This window comes from Ochlerotatus camptorhynchus, unplaced genomic scaffold (assembly GCF_037179485.1).
Source record: "Ochlerotatus camptorhynchus isolate MF236.1 unplaced genomic scaffold, CSIRO-AGI_Acam_v1.1 ptg000147l, whole genome shotgun sequence".
Lineage (NCBI taxonomy): Eukaryota > Metazoa > Arthropoda > Insecta > Diptera > Culicidae > Ochlerotatus > Ochlerotatus camptorhynchus.
Window position 1 is genome coordinate 510,446 of NW_027040637.1, and position 20,934 is coordinate 531,379.

At 39.3% G+C, this 20,934-nt stretch overlaps 1 protein-coding gene and 1 long non-coding RNA gene across 2 annotated transcripts in view; one reads left to right on the forward strand and one right to left on the reverse strand.

The window, feature by feature from the left end:
- LOC135701035 (calcineurin subunit B type 2) overlaps positions 1-10,533 on the forward strand; it is a 31,247-nt gene extending 20,714 nt beyond the window's left edge. The window contains exon 4 of the mRNA XM_065221744.1: positions 9,360-10,533. Coding sequence (XP_065077816.1) covers positions 9,360-9,530 — 171 coding nt within the window. The 3' untranslated portion in view covers positions 9,531-10,533. The remainder of the gene's footprint in view (positions 1-9,359) is intronic.
- LOC135701036 (uncharacterized) lies at positions 10,495-11,855 on the reverse strand. Its single transcript, XR_010517617.1, has 2 exons — positions 11,331-11,855; positions 10,495-10,824 (listed from the first exon to the last, which is right to left on the reverse strand). It is a non-coding gene; the product is annotated as an uncharacterized LOC135701036 (long non-coding RNA).
- Between the last annotated feature and the right edge of the window lie 9,079 nt (positions 11,856-20,934).

Genomic DNA, 20,934 nt, shown 5'->3' on the forward strand with positions numbered 1-20,934 from the left:
CGAGAGTAAAATCGGCTTTCGCTAGTGGGTTGTTCTAGTTTTCAACTGTTTTGAAACGTAGCCACGCATTGGGTAAAGGCCGGTGCACAATAGATACGTTTTCAGGTTTTTTTACAGTTAGCCCATGGATTATCTGTCAAAAAACCCGAAAACGTATCTATTGTGCGCCGGCCTTAACAAGCGTGAATCGAAAACAAAGATGAAGATTGCTTTCTGACCAGGACCACATTTCATGGACCATGACGAGACGAAAGTAATGCTATTTGGGTCTGATGGTATCAATGGTGACCCAAATAGCATTACTTTCGTCTCGTCTGACCAGATCACCTTATTCCAGTCATCATTAGTCCATGAAATGTGGTCCTGGGCCCACTTCAATCTTTTTTTAAATTTTTTTTGCGGAAAACCATGGCTTCTTAAGAGCTACTCTGCCCTTAAGACTTTTCTTATGAAGACGATTTCGTACGGATTGTGATGTCAGCTAAATGGAAAACTCGCTTTCAATCTGTTTCGCAATTTTTGGAGCTCATAGTCCCCGGTCCAGCTCCGCCTTCTTCACGATAGCTCTGTCAATTCGGCCAGTTGTCTTTGAAGGACGTACCGATCGCTTAGCTGGTGAGATAGAACCACGCTTTTTGTACATCTGCACAATTCTAGCGACCGTATCTTTGTGAATCTGGACAATATCGGCAATATCACGGTAGCTTTTACCAGTTTCTTGTTGTTCAATAATCAAATTTCGGATACTGATCAAAATTTGGTCTTTTTTGGGCATTTTGAAACAAATAACTTCCAATTTTGAACACAAAACTGAAATTTTGAGCACGAAAACTTCAAAAGCACAAAATGACAAATAGACACAATTTTTACATTGATAAAGTTGCAGAATACACACTTAAACTATGTAAAACACACTTAAATCATAGTATCCGTTTGGGGGTGGATAAACTTTTTTTGCGTAATTTTTTACCATTTTTCATACCATTTTTACATGAAATCTCAAGAAAAGATATAAACGCCGTATTTTCAATGGCAATGTGATAAATAAACATAAATTGATAAATCATGGCGGAACACTCATAACATTAAACTGATTTTCACCAGAAAAACAAAAAGAAATGTTAATTGGTAGGGGGGTGGATAAACTTTTTTTGCATACTGTACGAGTGCAATCTTAAAATGCTTTTATTTTTCAAATGAAGCACTTTATTTTAATCTGGTTAATGCTACGTTAGTAGAAAACTTAAGGACTACTCAATAGACATATAATATAGAAAAAAATAATATATTTTCAGATTTTTAGGTGTAAACATAGATTTCAGCTTTTCTACCACTGTAGCAGCAACCAGAATTAAATAAAATGCTGCATTTGCATTCGTATACCTCACCGTGGAAAATTTTGAAAACATCTTCACTTTCATATTTAGTACTTCTATTCTCCACGAGTGCCAACTTTGATTTGCCAATAGAAACTAAGCGATTGTTTCAGCCTCTGGCGGTGAATAGGGGAACCCTAATTTAAATAATTTTCACCGTGAAACATAGGAAGAGGGAAATATTTTCACCTTTCTTGATTAATTTATCCACCGCAGGTGCTTTAAATCACCATCCACGTGGATTATTTTTTTTCGTATCAGGTTTGCAGTGATCCCGCTGGTGCTTCCATACATTTTTAATGAGAAAAATTAAGATTTTAATTTAGAAATTAAGATTTAATGTGTGATTATTTCAACTGTAAATCAGTTCAGATCTGTAGATAATCGAAAAATAAGACCAGTCCCGATGGAAATTTGCAAGTTGTGCAATCAAATGTAGATTATTTTGAGCTTTGAAGACCCTCATTATGATGTAAACAAATGAATTGGATGACATTTCCTCTCAAAATCGGCTAGCGCACTCTACATTGACCGTGCATGAAAAGAGCCTATTGTTATTTGTGAGATATCGACGATGGAAGTATCGTCGTTACGAATATAACGTAAGTTACGTTATATCGAGGTATACCTGTCCAACCTTTTACAGAATGTATTACAAAAGTTTCAGAAAATTGGTTTACTCAATTGTAGTCAAGCAAAGATTAAATCGATGATGATAATCGATTATCACAGTTAGGCCTTCATGATTCTGAACACTAGAATTAGTTTTGATTCCTGATGAAAATATGAATTTCACTTTCATTTTTGAGTTTCTATTCCATATTAGGGTGACCAGTGAACCGGGAATTTTAAATCACCGTGAATTTTGATGAGAAACCCGGAAAAATGTACTTCGCCTTCTCTTCGGAAAAAATAAGATATTTGACCTAGAAAAAAAATCGAGTTACTTTGAAGAAATATTTAGTGAATTTTGAAAAAAAACCCTAATAAATTTTACGGATATTTTAGAATGAGTTCTAGGGAAAAATTCCAAAGGAGTTTAGAGAAGAACTCTAAGAGAGTTTGTATTTATTTATTTATTATTTATTACTATTATTTATTCATCCAACATTTTGTTTTACTTTGACTAATACTCCAAGTCATTGCTAGACGCGTAGACCTCGGTGGCGCTATAACGAAGCCGATTGGGAGAGACACGGTGTATCCTTCCAGGTCCTCCTTCAACAACATAACCCAGACAGAATCGAGAATTTAACTGAAGCAATAAACTCAGCTGCGTCAGCAACCGAGGAAACGAAGAAGGCAGTCAACGACCGGCGAAAAGCCCTTCGACGAGTCAAACGGCTTCCCATCGATGATCCGGATAGGGAAAACGTGCTATGTACCTATAGAGAACGGCACAACCAGTATCGCCAATTGGTCCGAGATACCAAACGATCCAGTTAGACGGACTTCCTCGAAAGCATAAACGCCTCACAGTTTTCGGCGGAGCTCTAGGGTAAAGTTCAACGCCCTCAGTGGCAAGCGCCACATGGCCCCACTGCATATCCAGTAGACTGATGCAAAATTTGACTGTTTCGCCTAACAGTGCTTAAATGGTTTTAAATCGGGTCCTGATTACCCAACAAACAATTTTAGCTGCAGATTAGCTTATACAGCCAAAATTTGCCTTATGCAGCTAATTTTTGCCTGTATAAGCTAAGCTGCAGCTAAAATTGTTTGTTGGGTAGCCTCTCATAGTTACATCTCATTTGGTTAGAAACAGACTTCGCACAAGCCATTTGAAGTTTACATGTAAATTAGGTACTATGGGAAATCTCAACTTTTTGTTCATTGCCTTCTAGTCTTTTTCCATATTGAACTGTGAAACAGTTCGATAGCCATTATTATAGAAAAGTTGTAGCTGAAGATTGTTTCTATATAAAACGAGACAGGAAAAAGTTATTAGTGTGACATAGTAGCCATGATTTTTGTGTCCTATTCAACGCCCTAGAAACACCAATGTTGCCTGCTGAGCAGTTGATTGAGCATGATAATAAGACATCAGCGCATTGAACCATTGATAACTTTCGATCCTTTTTAATCAAAAAGTGGTCTTCAGCAAAGTTGTAGCTGGGAAAATTTCCTACAAGTACAGTTGAAAACTTTTGAAGCAGACCGATATGGTGAATTATTAGATAGACATGGACAAAAATCTTGGTTTTACCATAGTAATTCCCATACAAACTTCAAATGGTTTGTGCCTTTTCAGTTTCTCACCAAATGGGTTCAAATGTTGAGAGGTTAGTCATGATCCAATTTGGAATCGTTTAAATATTGTGGAGCGAAAATTTCAAATTTTGCATCACTCTAATATCCAGGTAGATGTCGCTGCAGTCTCCGACCCCGCAGTCGTTGCAGAAAAGCTAGGCGATTACTTCGCTGACCTGTCGGCCATTTTCAAGTACGAGGAGACTTTCCAACGGCAAGCAAAGCCATCGACTACGTCCGTAAGCAGTTTTCGCGTTTCTCCGGAAACGAACAACCTGAGGATCAACCAGGATTTCACCTGGCAGGAACTTAGTAGAAGCAACGGGAAATCAGCCGGCTCCAGACGAGACTGGCAACCCGCTACTCAAGAACCTGCCTACTCCGGGTAAAGTAAAAATGCTGGAACTCTTCAATCAGTTTTGGCGGACAGACTCGTATCCAGAGCATTGGAGGGAGAGCTTGATTGTTCACATCCCAAAGCAAACGAGCCGACACGGGACGTGGCAAAGTTCCGGCCCATTGCGCTCACCTGCTGCAGGGCAAAGGTGTGCGAGTGGATGGTCAAGCAGTTTCTCGAGGCTGGCGGCCTTCTAGACTATCGATAACACGCATTCCGGCTAGGCCACGGTACATCCACGTATTTAGCGGCGTTAGGAGAGCTCCTCAAGGACGCCAAGGATAACGGTCTCCATACGGAGTTGGTTTCCCTGTACATAACGAAAGCTTTCAACCGTACATGGACATCCTCGGTACTAAAGCTACCCGTCAGCTTGGGCCTTAGCGGCCATATTATCAATTTCGTCCGAAATCCTTTCGAGTCTCTGTAGGTAATACCAATTTCCGCACTTTCTGCGAGGAAACTGACGTTCCTCAAGGTTCAGTGATAGCTGTCACCTTGTTCCTGGTAGCCATAAACAGTGTCTTCGAGCGGTTACCAGCGAACATCTACATCTTCGTGTACGCAGACGACGTGCTAATCGTAGCCACAGGACAGACTCCGGGACAAACGAGGATCAGGGCCCAAGCAGGGGTTTCCGCCATGGCCAGGCTTTCAGCTGTCTGCTAGAAAGAGTGGTAGGTGCCACGTTTGCCAGCACTGACATCGGGTCTGCGGAGCTTGCATAAAGACCGGTGATTAAGCCATCCCACTGAAGAAAACTGGGAAACTGCTGAGTGTTGTTATTGACCGGTCGCTGAGTTTTGACCAGCACCTTCTAGAGGTCGAGGTCAGCTGTCGCAGCAGAATCAACCTCATCCACACAATCTCCTATCCCCACCGCTCCAACAATCAATCCGTATTGCCCGGGCCATCGTAGACAGCTGGCTCATGTATGGACTCGAACTGACCTACATCGCCACTAAAGCAATACAAACACTCGCTCCGGTGTACAATAGCTACACGCGTATCATCTCCGGTCTCCTGGTCTTGACACCAGCCGATGCCAAATGTGTCGAAGCCGGCACTCTCCCTTTCCGGTACTGCATCTACGCAGCCATTGCCAACAATACAGCTGCATTTTCAGCAAATACCGCCGGAATCAACAGAATCTGCCTCCTCAGCATGCTTGGCATACACAGTTTTGGCCACGAACTGCTAATTTGCTAATAGCTTTGCACAGAGTTGACGAAACATAGTTATTTTTGAAGCAGTAGATAGAATAGAGTTTAAGCTTGTTATAGATACGTAACAAAAAGTTGATTTTAATTCTAGTAATAAACGATATTTGTTTTTGCGTTGTAAAAATGAAGTGAGAAATGCTCGCTGCACAGCTCAGACTTTAAGTGTAAAAATTCATTGGTGTTGGTTCAAATATTAAGATTTACCTACTCTTTGCATACATATAGTAAACTGTGATCCTAATCTATCAATTACTTTAAAGAAAAACAAATTCCAACTACTGAGTGAAAAGTTATGAACAAATGAGCAGTTGGTGTGTACAACTGTGCATGCCAAGCATGCTCCTCAGTGAGGGGGACAGAGTTCTCCGTACAATCGCCAACGCAGATTCACTGGTACGGAGATAAGAGTTGGCAATCTCCCACACCAATCATCGACAGTCGGATAAAGGAGAAGTTCAGAGCCGGGAACAATTTCATAGCCCTTAGGAGATCGGTAGCAGAGCTGACCGGATCGTACCCCAACTACATGCATCGCTACACGGACGGGTCGAGATCAAGAACTGGAGTCGAAATGGGAATCGCTGGTGACATTTCCCCAACGAATAGAAGTCTTCCAAAACAATGTTCGGTCACGGTTCCTGCGGATCGTCGATCTCCCACAGTGTTATTCAGGTCCTTCATGGATTCCCGGACACTGGATATTTTCAATAAGCTCTCAGAAGAACTGCTAGAGAGTTCAGATGAGAATTTCAAGGAAATTTCAATGGTATTGAATTCTGTGGAATTTTGAACGATAATTTTAAGTGAATTCTAATGAGAATTTTGCGAAAAATACAAAGACAATCAAATTTTTGAAGGTACAGGTCCAAAGGAATTCTGAAAAGAGTTTTAAGGGAATTCCGAGGATAATTCTAAAGACATCTGAATAAGAATATTATCTAGAGAATTCTAAGGAGAATCACAAGTGGATACGCAGTTGAGTGCAATCGTGAATGGATGGTGTGTGGGTTTTGTTGAATTGGAGTCGCAAAGCAGAAGAAAGAGTCAGATTTCATCAGATCTTAAAAAGAAGAGCATTGGTTTTAATGGTGAGAATGAGTGAATTTCAAAGTAACCACAAGTAAGCGAGTTTGGTTTGGCATTAGAAGGATGCAGAGCGGTATTGGTAAATGCTGCAAATTCAAGATGTTTCCGCTAGGTAATGTAGACTTATTAAAATGTGACTATGGCATGACCAGACACTCCCGGGTAACTAGCTCAGTAGAATGAGACCCCTGAACTGTGTCGCAGGGCCGGCATGTTACTGGGTATTCGGAGGGGCTACGCGGACAAAGTATGAAACACACAGGAATATTCACATTTTATAACACATTTATTTGCCCTATTCTGTGGCGTGTGGGTGTGGGTTTTCACATATATGTGGCGTGTATGCGAGAGTTTATAAACGGTACGGTACTCACTGTTGCAGCAGATTCTCCTTCGGCGTCGCGACACTGGCGTTGGCCCACACGGCTGCTCCTGCACTACCGTGTGGCCGGAAACTTGCGGCGCGGGCTGCAGACAGTGTTGTTGCCGCTTTGGGAGAATGGCGGATCTGGTGGCGTTCATCAGCCACATACGGCTCAGCAGGCGTTGCTGGCTCGTTTGGCTGGCAGGCGTCTTCCGTCGTTGACAAAATCGGCTGACCGTGGCATGGCCACCTTGGTCGAGCCGAGACGGGACCCTCCTTGGCAATTAATACCCCGTTCACATTACAGCGTATATCACGTGATATACGCTGTCTTGCAATGAGCACTCATACATCTAGTTTTCACTGGAAATCCTATGTATGAGTGCTCATTGCAAGGCAGCCTATATTACGTGATATAGGTTGTAATGTGAACGTGGTATAAGGCCACCGGCCTGAGGGAATCGTCCGTGACTCACGATCGAGGATCATTTACTATTAGACTTGGAAGCCATCTTGACTTCCGAGCCGAGCCGCGTAAAACCGTTTTGCTTACGGTACGAGGTGTACAAAATGTACAAAAGCACAAGAGCACAAGAGCACAAGAGGTCCTGAGAATTATCAAATTCAGTCAGGGAAATTTCCGTCAGGATAATAAAATTCAATTACCTGAACCTGGAACCTGGAATTCTGAAATGTGATGGGCAAATGATTCTAAAGGAAGTTATTGAAAACATTCCAAAGAAATCTTGTAAACACTTACCTTACCAATCAGGCTAAGGCCTTGTTGTCTTCTGCTGTCCGAAGAAGTAGTCTCCACTCTACTCGATCTATGGCCACACTTCGCCAGCCTCGTAGTCTGCGAAGGGTCCGCAGGTCGCCTTCCACTTTGTCGATCCACCTTGCCCGCTGCGCGCCTCTTCTTCTTATTCCTGTTGGACCGCTTTCGAGACATTTTCACTGGATCATCGTGCGCCATTATTACGACGAGCCCAGCCCACCGTACTCGCCCAATTTTTGCAATGTGGACGATGGATGGTTCTCCAAACAGCTTGTGCAATTCGTGGTTCATTCGCCTCCTCCACGTTCCTTAATCCATCTGCACTCCACCGTAAATGGTACGCAACATCTTCCGTTCGAAAACACCAAGGTTGGTCCTCCACAATCATAGTCCAGGTCTCGTGGCCGTAGAGGACCACGGGTCTAATCAGCGTCTTGTAGACAGTCAACTTCGTGCGGCGGCGAATTCTATTCGATCGGAGCGTCCTCCGGATTCCAAAGTAGGCACGATTCGTTGCCGTAATGCGTCTTTGAATTTCTCTGCTGGTATCATTTTTGGCGGTCACCAGTGACCACCTACCTTGATGGACTTCCTGAAGATCGTGCCACTCGTGTCTATCCCTGCTCTTCTGATCACACCTTCCAACGCGATGTTGAATAGCAGACACGAAAGTCCATCACCTTGCCGTAACCCCCTTCGAGATTCAAAGGGACTCGAGAGTGTCTCCGATACTCGAACAACGCTTATCACTTGATTCATCGTCACCTTGACCAATCGAGTCAGTTTATCCGGAAATCCGCACTCGGGCATAATCTGCCATAGCTGATCTCGATCGATGCGTGTCGTATGCGGATTTAAAATCGATGAACAAATGATGTGTGGGCACGTTGTATTCGTGGCATTTCTGCAGAACCTGCCGAATCGCGAACATTTGGTCACCCATGAATCCCGCCTCTCTTTCAAATGGTGACAGGCGGTGTAAAGAGTTCTGAGTAAATTTTCAGGGTAGTTAAGGCATAGACAAAGTTTAGATTTCGAACGCAGAAACAAAATTAAAATTCAGGAAAGAATCTGCTGTCCATTTATATTACAGCCAAGGAATCAAAAATATCTCCAAATGACAAAATGATCAGCGATCAACGAGCCGAACAATAACGCTTTGTTAGAAATGGAAAGCAATGATGATGCAATCTTCTTCCTTTTTCTTCGTGACAAACAATTTCGGCAACACAGCTTGCTCGGGTCGGTAGAAGGAAATGACCAAATTGTTGGAAAGTTGCTTCAAGAAGTAAAGCCGAAGATGATGTGTGTTAATAGTATTTTTTTGTTATGTCTAGTCTCGATACCGGACAAGCTATCCCTAATAAACGGGTACCATACACTAACGATATTATAGTCGGTAGGACCCTACCACATAAAGTTGGGATGATATCACGAATTGGCACTTCTTATGGTTATTGTTTATGCGGGATGTCTCTTCAACCATGTATATTGCAACAAAGCAGGCGAGCAATTTCTCATTATCCTTCTACCACTCCGCTCGAGCTGTGTTACGGAGTTTATCGTGGTAGTCGTAGCAAGCGGTTTGTCTGTATCGTTAGTTGTTTTATGTGTTTGGATTCGCTGATTACAACAGATCGAATTACTGTTTGCAGTGAGCACAGTAAAAAAAATACCTATTTAACCTATCTCAATCGCTGTTCGGTTTTATGCTTAATTTAAATGCACACCGCACAACCGGGAAAATTCCGGAAAACCGGAAAATAGCTAATCAGGATTTATTGATATTATAAGAACGTATGCCACACAATCTTTCATTATGTCATCTATATAAGCGCTCCATAGGATGCCAAATTGAACTATTTATCTTTATTTTAATCAACAGGTGCTAAAAATGATGGTCGGCAACAACCTGAAAGATACTCAGCTGCAGCAGATAGTTGACAAGACGATTGTGTTCGCCGACAAGGACGAAGACGGCAAAATCTCGTTCGAAGAGTTCTGTTCCGTGGTCGGCAATACCGACATACACAAAAAGATGGTCGTCGACGTCTAAAGTACACACACACACAGACACACACACACCCATAATTATAAGCATATACTGATATATACATAAACAAAACAAAAAACACACTTTTACTTGCTAGCAAAGAAATTATCTAATTTATTAAGTAAAGTAAAACAGAAAAAAAAAACAAGCAAGAGTGTATGTGAACGTTGCATCTGATGAAAACAGGAAAACACAAATGTTGTATTTTTTTAGTTGTTTCTATGTTGTCCACTATCGATTTTCCCTGATCATTGTATGAAATTGTATTAACAAGAGTAAAGCATAGGGAATAAGATCTATCTTATTTGAGAAAGATTTAAAACTAAACGTGCGCTTGTTTTAGGAAAATACCCCTTTTCCCTCACGAAATCACTGAACCCGGATAACATTTGGTGCATTTGGTTATCGTAGCACCTACTTATTTATTATTTATGTATTGATGATTCCCTCTCTCTTTCTCCCTCCCTTTTGCGTTTGAAAAAGAAACATTAAAAAAAAACTGTGCAAGATAAAAAATTTACCATAAAAGTGTGCAATTCAAAGGCATTGCTAACTATTTTAACATGCGAATCTTAAGGCAATATATTTAATATAAAAAAAGATAACATACGGCTCTTCTAACTGTCACACGGACCACTACCAGCACATTGAACGAAAACAAATGAGAAAAACCCTATTGGACTATCGCTGTAAGTACTTAATGGAAAGAAAATGAAAACAACAAGCTAAAGCAAATCAAAAGCATCATCAATTACTATTATACACACAACACACCCATGTATCGTCATCCAGAAAAGAAAACAAAAACAAATGTGAAATGCAAATTGAGTATAGAATAATTTCCAACTTTATTTGTCATAGACTTGAGTAAGGGCAGTTAAGAGCAAAGCATATAGATATTTAACAACTTATTGCCACTGTTAGAGATTATATCGTATCGTAAATGTCTAGCTAATTTTTCCCCAAATTTAATTGTACATGCAAACTAAGTAATGAATGGATAAAACAAGAATACTATCGTAGAGTCTTAGGTTAGGAGCCAATTTTTCTATACACTATACTGTTGTTGAGTCGGAAATTATCTCGTCCCCAATTGAATTGCTGCTCTCACACGATTTTACACCATCCGTTGTTATACATACATTACAATAATTCCTATTGATTCGGAATGTCCCTCCCCTTAACAAACCACCGTTTATTACGCTCTTCGTCTATCAGTGATAGATTTAGTCTCGCCAAAAAAAAAAAACAAAATAATAAGATCAGGTTTATCGGTTCGATTTTATTTTCCATTTTTCTAAGGCTGTGAACCATTTGCCGAGTTAAATTTAACTCGTGGTTAAAAGTGACATTTCGAAAGTTATTTTCTATGTTCGAAAATCCCTGTGCTGTCGATCGACCGGTTTTCGAGAAGAACTCAGCCAAAGTTGTCAAAATTTAACTTCTTGTCTGTCAGAAGTAACCAAGCTCGGATAGCAGGGTCAATCGATAACTTTCCATCTGTCAAATTTTAACCAAAAGTTAAAATAATCCACCAAATGGTTCAGAGCCTAAGGCTGTGAACCATTTGCCGAGTTAAATTTGACTCGTGGTTAAAAGTGACATTTCGAAAGTTATTTTCTATGTTCGAAAATCCCTGTGCTGTCGATCGACCGGTTTTCGAGCAGAACTTAGCCAAGGTTGTCAAAATTTAACTTCTTGTCTGTCAGAAGTAACCACGCTCGGATAGCAGGGTTAATCGATAACTTTCCATCTGTCAAATTTTAACCAAAAGTTAAAATAATCCACCAAATGGTTCAGAGCCTAAGTCATTGAGATGTTACTGAGCACACATACTCACACCCACACTCACACACTCACACGTACTACAGACTAACACAAGTACAGAGATCGGAATTCAAAGAACTATTCATCACTAGTTATTAACTAATAAAATAGCAACAACTTTTTTGATTCGAGGTCCGCCCTCCGGGTGATCCGCCCCTTCAAGCAGCGAAGATTCTCATCAATCTCCAAAAATGAACTTAGTGCAATGATATGAAAATCAATACTTTTGCTCGCAATAGAAATGTGCAATTACCAATGATTCCATCAAGTGGATTGGAGTCTTTCTTGCTTGATGGGCGAATCCTGCGGATGGGAGCGACAAGAAGAACTTGAAAACTATTTGAACGGAACAGCCGAGCACGAGCGATGTTCAGAAGTGAAAAATGCAGAACAGAGATAGAAATTTATCCGTTTACTGGCATGCTGAGAAAATGCATTACAGAAATTATCTATTTCTATTAACTTACGAAATGAATAAAATAAAATCTTTTTTCAAAACACTTCAAACTGTTGTTTGTTTTCATTTTTAGATAAGACGAAGAATTTCCAACGACAAATGCAGGGTGGATGGTGTAAGAACGTTGAAAGAAAACAAAGCCATGGAACACCTGCGACTCAACAGGTTGTGGGGCGAAACCGTTTTTGTTTTCGATACATTTTACTCAATCCGTCGAGAAATATGCTTCGGTAGAATTCAGCAAAAGTTTGTGAAATGCCAGTTTTCCTAAAAATGCCACCCCAACCAACATTTTGTTTCGTAATGTAACCCCTTTGCCAATTTCATTTACCTATTCAGCCTCAAGATGAGGTAACTTTTACTGCAAATCTGACAAACTTCAACTACCGTTGACTTTTGGAATAACAAGCCATTATTGCATATATTCATTGACGCTGCTTATACAACAGTTATTATGCTGTCATGTTGCCTTGTTAAACTTGAAAAGCGTTTATTCAACCTTTTCCCGATTATCTAATAATCACTATACAAGCTTAACCTTGAAACCGAGTTGTTACAACATGGTGGTGCACACTTAGATTTTATTGCCGAGATGGGCACCACCGAGCAGCTCGGCATTTTATTTTGCTGGAAATTCAGCAAAAAATATGTTTGTTAGCTGAGATCTCGGCAAAATTCCCGTTTGTTAGCTGAATCTCGGCAAGTTTTTCACTGAGATCCAGCAAAATAAAATGCCGAGCTGCTCGGTGGTGCCCATCTCGGCGAAAAAATCTAAGTGTGTGGATATGATATGATTTTATTTTAATTAGAATCCAAGTTCACATAGGGGAAATGCAGGTAATTTCGGCCTACATGTCCCTAATTTGGGCCCATACATAAATTCAGCAATCGACTAAATTTTCAATAGCGACCAAAAATATCCATTAGTACCGTCCTAATGACGTGTTCATCTAGATAAAATTGATAAATAGCAGACTTTTAGCGATGGGCCCAAATTAGGGACATGTAGGCCGACATTACCTACATTTAACCTACAACCAAATTATATTACCGCCACCTAGATGCCTAGCCTTGACTAGAACTCGTTCAGACAACAATGAATGAATCGACTGGGTTAGAGATTGCCAGGAAAGACGCTCGTAATCTGACCAATAGAATTTTTACAGAAAAACGAGTGTTACGCAATATGCGAACGCGCCTCCGCTGTCAGCAGAACCCCATCGGAACACACCGCCACTGGTACGATTCGGTGGAATGGAGAGCCGTCAAAAAGCGAAGAATATACAACACCAGCAGAAGTAAACATAGTTACGCGTGCTTACACTTCTTTATATTTATGCAGTTAAAAACTAATCTAAAAGCTAGTCGGAGCTTAAATAGTGAATTTAATTAGTTAGTTAGCTGGTTAGCATAAGTGATTTAGTGATTTATCAAGGTAAATGAATTTAAAAAGATATTTATTGCTGTTTATTAGTTCGTTCAAAATTTAACCTGAAACTTACACTATGGCACAGATTTTGCCGTATTACTTAAAACCATTAGTTGGAGGTCAAAGGTCAGGGCAGAATCGTTAGTTCAAGGATCCCCAAACAATTACTACCGTACAAGACAGCTTTCCGGACGTTGCGGAATTAAAAGGAAAACACTAAACGTAAGTCACAGAACACATCTAACAGTAGTAGTAGTTATGCTTAAAACTGATGAAAATTTAACCTACAGGGAAAATTTAACAACTGTTAATAAAGTTCGTTAAGTTTACGGAAATTTGTTTACCACCTCTTGTTGTCGCTTACGGGAACAACGAGTCGAATGGGCGATTGATTCTTTTGCTCCTTTCAAATCACCAGCTAGGGACGGAATTTTTCCAGTACTACTTCAGAAAGGAAAAGAAACTTTGACACCCATTCTAACAGGCTTGTTTAGAGCAAGCTTAAGATTAAGTTATATTCCGATAACTTGGCGTCAAGTAAAGGTTATATTTATTCCGAAGGCTAATAAAAAGGATAACTTCTTCTAAATCCTTCAGGCCGATCAGTTTATCATCCATTATGCTAAAAATAATGGAGAAAATAATAGATCAGCATATAAAATCAACGTACTTGATTACAATTCCTTTGAGTAAATATCAGTTTGAATATCGAGCTGGTAAATCAACAGTAACAGCTCTTCACACGCTTGTTACAAAACTAGGAAAATCTTTTGAATCAAAAGAAATGTCACTAGCAGCATTCATTGATATTGAAGAAGCATTTGATAATGCATCTTATAACTCCATGAAAAACAATCCCCCTATTCTGCGAGTCACGTGACTCTCTCTCACCGGTGAGGTGACAATAGTCGCCTCGTGTGAGGTGACTCTCCATATAATTTGCATGGAGAGTCACCTCACACGAGGTGACAATTGTCACCTCACCGGTGAGAGAGAGTCACGTGACTCGCAGAATAAGGGGGAATGTGTTGAAGGATTCGACAAAGGCATCGTTAGATGGATTAATGAGATGCTTTCTAAAAAAGAAATCTCAGCAAATCTTGGAAGCTCATCCATAACAGTTAGAGCTGTAAAAGGGTGTCCTCAAGAAGGTGTGCTTTCACCTCTTTTATGGTCTTTAATTGTTGGCGAACTTCTCAAAAACTTAGAAGCAAAGGACTTCGAGATAATTGGCTTTGCTGATGACATAGTCATAATAGTACGAGGAAAATTTGATAATATCATTTCCAATAGAATGCAAACTGCTTTAAATTATGTTTCGTCGTGGTGCGCTTAAGAAGGGTTGAATATAAACCTAACACTATTGTACCGTTCACACGGAAAAGGAAATTTTCTATAAAGAACTTACAATTGAAAGAAACCTCTTTAGAACTTTCACGAACAGTCAAGTATCTGGGAGTCATTCTTGATAGTAAACTTAACTGGAATTAACATATAGAGCAGGTTGTTAATAAGGCAATAAATGCTCTTTGGATAGGTAAAAAAACATTTGGTAGGAAATGGGGCCTAAAACCAAAAATGATCCACTGGATTTATTTGACGATTGTAAGACCCAGAATATCCTACGCATTATTAGTTTGGTGGCCGAAAACTAATGAAAAATCGGCTCAGAAGAAGCTGGGGAGACTGCAAAGGCTACCCGAGCAAAGTTAGAGATCAAATTGAAATCAGAAGTTGCTGTTATGATGTAAGTTATTTTGAATACTCTATTTGATCTCATTTTGGTTGACTTAACGGTTAACACATCAAAAATGAGAGCAAAATTTTACACTGTTGAATCAAACGGAAAACTAATCCTGCTTTCAATGAAATCAATTTGATTACTGATTTTGCATTCATAATGTTTGACTGAATACGGGCCTGGCGTAAATGGTTAGCATCCAAGCTTCTCACGCTGAAAGACTTGAGCTCAAATGTCACCTCGGGCTGGATACGAATGACCTAAAATGTGTTAAACAAAACAAATAAACAATAATCCTTAGTTCAACGACAGATGAGCTTAAATTAAATTTTAAACAAGACGTTAACAGCAGAACTTCAAGTTAAGTTGCTTTCATTTAAAATGTCTTGACTGCATAATGAAAGCACAATATGATATCAGACTAATGTCGTGACAATTGTAATCAAAATGAGTATTCATTATGATAGGAACTGCAAACTATCATATCGATTTGCTTTCATTTTGTTAACCGACTTTGCTCGGGTAGCTACTCTCTCAATAACTGGTGCAATGAACAGCACACCGAGTATTTCACTAGATGCTCTACTTTATCTGATTCCGTTGCATCAATTTATCCAATTAGAAGCTGAAAGGAGCGCTTTAAGGATTTAACGAACAAAGTACTTCCTTTGAGGTGATCTTACAGGACACCTTAGCATTTTAAAAATGTTTGATATTGATTCTCTTGTATTAAAAAATGAAGACTGGATGGAGAAAAAATATAATTTCGATCGTTTATACAATGCAGCAGAATTTGATCGTAATGTTTGGGAAAGTGGGGGACCAAACATCCGTCCAGGTTCAACTGTTTTTTATACAGACGGTTCAAGATTGAACAACCGTGTGGGAGCAGGGGTAACTGGTTCTCCATGGGTTACTGGCCAACCGTGTTCCAAGCAGAAATTCAAGCAATCCTTGAATGCTCTGTAATATGCTTGCGCAGGAATTATAAACATTCGAATATCTGCATTAAATGCTTTAAAATCAGCAACATGCATTTCCAAACTCGTATGGGAATGTGCAATGTCACTTGAGAAATTGGCCTGTCAAAACCAAGTGAACTTTATAGGGTTCCTGGCCACTGTGGAATTGAAGGGAATGAAAAAGCCGATACGTTAGTCAGGCTAGGATCATCTCAGCAATTCATAGGACCAGAACCATTCTGTGGAGTTTCTACTTGTTCTCTTAAAATGGAGTTCAAGAAATGGAAAAAAATGAAAGTGTAGACCAATTGGAACAACACTTCCATTGCTAGGCAGTCGAAACGGTTCATAATTCCGAACATTTCAATGACTAGCAAAATTCTTGAATTATCAAAGAAAGATCTCAGTGACTGGTTTGATAACAGGACATTGTCCATGTAAATATCATTTGAAGCTAATAGGAAAACTTCAAGAGGATATGTGTCGATTCTGTGGTATAGAAAAGGAAGACTCTGAACACCTGCTATGCTCTTGTGCAGCAATCTTCAATAAAAGGCGTATTTTTCTGGATAAGGGGCTGGCAGAACCCTTTGATATTTGGAATGCAGGTCCCAGTAAAGTAGTACATTTCATTCGAAATGTAATACCTTTCTGGGATAATGCTTTTGGTCAGTCTATGTCGGTCGCTTCACAAAATAGTGATAGATCAAAGTAATGGTCGCAGTGATGAATACACCCAACACGGAAAAAAAACTCGTGACAACCGCATTGACAAACCTCGACACTATAAGCTTTGCTACTGCTTAGAAATGACGTGAAAGTATCTACATTGAGAGTGCCAATGCGAAAAAAGTGACCCTCGAATTTTCAAAACCAACCATGTTTATTACCTCGAAATATCCAAATTTAAAACCTTCAGTTACTAACCTCTAATTCAGGTAACAAAGGTAAAATGAGGAAATCGCTCTCTCTCTCTCTCTCTCTCTCTCTCTCTCTCTCTCTCTCTCTCTCTAACACCAAATGTCAGCTTTAAATGACAAATGTGACAAATATATAAAATGTTTGTATCCTCTTATAAACAGGAAATCTAAACTTTGCATGACGAATAAACTTCTAATATTTCAACAAGTTTTTTGACCGGCCATGCTTTACGCTGTGCCAATATGGTCTTGTTGTTGCACTACCAGGAAAACAGCACTTCAAAGGATTCAGAACAAAGTTCTGAAAATGATTTTGAAGTTGCCTCCCTGGTACAGTACTACCCAGGTACATAGAATTTCGAATGTTGAGACTTTAGAACAAATGTCCAACAAAATAATTAATAATTTCAGGCAAAAATCGTTGCAATCCTCAATAGCAACGATTAATTCCCTTTATACTTAGATAAGATGTAGTTTTAGTTTTTAGTTTTAAGATATCAATTGTGATACTGATATGCAGGTTTAAAAAAACCTGTTTAAAATACTGAATTGCCAAGACATGAACAATGTAAAAACACTTAGATATATATCATAACAATTAAGGCTGGTACGTTACTGCAGTAACTGGAGCACCTAGGTTAAAATGAAATGTAATGTATTTTGAATTTGGAACAAATAAAGAGTTAAAAAAAAAATGCTCAAAGGATTGAAATGTTGTGCAAATAAAAATAATCCGATATAAATATAAGAAAAAAATACATTCTATGAGATATAATCACAAAATTGCTGAAACGATGAGCATTTTTGAGTCGGCATGTAGCGTGATATCTCATAATAGAAGTCCAGTTATGAAAAAAACGCCGATTGGTTGGAAATGAAGTAAAATCCAACCGTCAAAAAGTGAGCAGCAGCATAGTGATGATCCAAGTCCATCAACGAGTGGTCATCAATCCGTAGATGAGCAGTCATCCTGATGACTGCAACCTCCTAATTGCACATATTTTTTTTTATTTTCTTCTCTCCTTCATAGAGAACCTTCGGTACCATCATTGGAGTCAGCAACGCCCATACAATGTTGAGAAGTTTAATGGCTTTGTGGAAACGTCGCAATTTAATCGAGGAACATGAGGAGCATGGATTATCGTTCAAAAATATCTCTAGAAATTACATAAGCAGTGCCAAAAAAATATTTGGCCTAGATACAGCAGACATTAGCAAAGTAGAGGCATTCGAAGAAATGATTGTGCAGCTGAAGGAGAAGTTCAATTCCTCTACTAGCTGACAGAAAAGATCATATAACAGTATTATCAGTATTGCCAAAGTCTTGGTCCATGAATAAAGCCGTAACAGAATTCAACGCACCAACGTACATGGTGAGGCAGGTGAAGGGCCTTGTTAATGAGCAGGGTATTCTAAGCACAGCCAACAAAAGAAGTGGGCATGGGATCAACGATGATACAAAAAAATAGTTAGTGAATTTTTTAATGACAATGATATTAGTAGACCTTAGAGTTTAGATTAATAGAAAATTCAGACGTTACAGAAGACTAGCTAGACCTACGATGCAGAAGATATATTGAGAATGATGCTTTTTGGGCATAGGCTACCCTTTTATATGCTTGAAAATAATCTCAGGTATATTTGATGTAGCGAACCTTGAGGTATGTTGAAGCTACCTATAAATAAACTTAAAAAAGCTCGACATTTGAAATGTTAGCTGAGCGCATATGTAGGTGCAAATATACTAGCAGACTAGTTCTTGTTATTAAATAATTATTTGTTTTCAGCAAACATTTGAAATGGCGAACCTTGGAGAAATTTATTTAAAGTTATCGAAAACAAACCTAGGTAGAAAGTCACGTTAATTGGTCACGACTGGTCGGAAATGCTCATTTCATTTGTAAAAATTTACTAATAATAAGCACTTTTTCGTAGCTTCTTGTCTCCAAGCTTGATCGTCGGTAGAGGTGGTTTGTTATGATGTGGAGGGCAACCGGCGAGAGGGACCCAGATAGCACTCTCATAATTAATTTCATAGTTTGTCCTTCTTGTCAAGAAATGTGTTAAATACTTCGTTCTTAGGAAACTGACACCCGAGAGGATAATGTGGTTAAAATTTAAAATTTCTTATAAACTATAAATTTTGCTTTAAAAATTATGAAAATAGCGAAGTTTCTTCAAATTTATCGGATTTATTTCATAGCACCTTCGACCGCAAAATGCTTCTTACTTCTCGCAGGAGTTTCTTGTGACTTCCTTTTGAAGTTTCTAAGAACTTTTCCCAACTTTCCTGTGAACATGTGAAGTTTATTTTTGTAATTTTCATACTGATTTAAGAAAATTACCACGCTATTTATAAAAACAGCAGCAACAGGGTAGCTCGGAAATATTTCTATGCGGATGACTTGCGAATCTATAAGCCAATGGTTAGTTTTCGTTATAACGGGAAACTTCTTCCATGACACCAAGTTTTGGAGAGATATTGGGGGTGGGATGGATTTTTTGTTAAATTGTATATTGTATAAAACTGAAATTTTATATTGTCGATGGATTCATTATTCTTTTAAAGATAAACTTTTAGTTATGTAATTGGTATTTTTTAGCCACCCTTTTTGAGCAGTTCTTTGAAGTTTTGATGATCTTATTGTCGCGACCGGCTGGACAATCGAACCCAGGCAGATCTGCCATATTCTTTGGTTTGGATGATCCGGCCGCAGGTTCCTCGAAAATCAGGCGAGAGCGATGTCACTCGCTTACTCGACTTATTGTCGGATGCCGCTACGAAAAACAGCCAACTTCTACCCTGGTCTGCTTCTACTGGATCGTTGCCGACAAGCGAGAGCGATGCCACTCGCTTACTCGACTTATTGTCGGATGCCGCTACGGAAAACTTCTACTGGATCGTTGCCGACAAGTGAGAGCGATGCCACTCGCTTGCTCGACTTATTGTCGGATGCAGCTACGGAAAACAGCCAACTTCCACCGGTGCTCTGCTTCTACTGGATCGTTGCTGACAGGCGAGAGCGATGCCACTCGCTTACTCGACTTATTGTCGGAAAGGTGCTGGTGCTGCTGTTGTTGTTACACTGCCGCTGGTTACTACTGCTGCTGGTTAATACTGCTGCTGGTTACTGCTGCTGGTTACTGCTGCTGCTGTTGTGGCTTGTACCGCATCTGCCGAAAAAGTCCGAGAGCGCAGTTTGTGCTCTCTTATTTATACCCAAGATCGTTTCATTTCCCCTTTTCTTCTGACCAATGAGCATCATGATGACGATTTTAGTAAGAAGGGAGATTTATTGACGCTTGCCTTTTTTTTTTTTTTTGATACATATGTATATATTGTTATTCTTATTATTATTATTATTTTTTTTTATTATAATTATTATTATTATTTAATTTAATTTTTAAATTATTATTTCAATCCTGTCTCTACAATTCCTCTTGCCTCTACTCTCTAATGCTAATCAAACCATATCTTTTTAGCTATTTGGTATTATTTTTTTTTTTTCTTTTTTTTCACATAGGGCGTGATCTGATCAACTCTTCATGGCTAGATTGGTTCCGCATTCGTTGTTGGTACCAAACTTCATCGATTCCAGAGAATTTTGTTTCTTGGTAGCACATCTCTGGATCTTTCAGTGGTTTCTGTGAAAACAAAATCTTCTATTATTAACTCACTCAAAGCAATTTTTTTTTTTTTTTTTTTTTTTTTTTTTCATTGCAATTTGTCTTACCTCTAATTTCTAATCATAAATGTTAAACAAAACCATATTTTTCAGCTTATCCGGCATTCTTCTTTCACGTCTAGGGCGTGATCTGGTCAGATCTTCATGGCCAGATCGGTTCGGCATGTGTTGTTTGTGCAAAGCTTCATCAGTTCCAGTTTCACTTGATTCAGTCGTATTTTTGTGACCGTTTTGGTAGTGCATCTCTGTATCTTGCAGTAGTTCATCGGCTATGAGAGTTTTTGAGCTATCCAGAATATCACCATAATTCTGTGGTTTCCATACGTCTATAATAACCTCGATAGCCCTTTTGGCGTCTGCTACGTTTCTCGAATATACGACACCA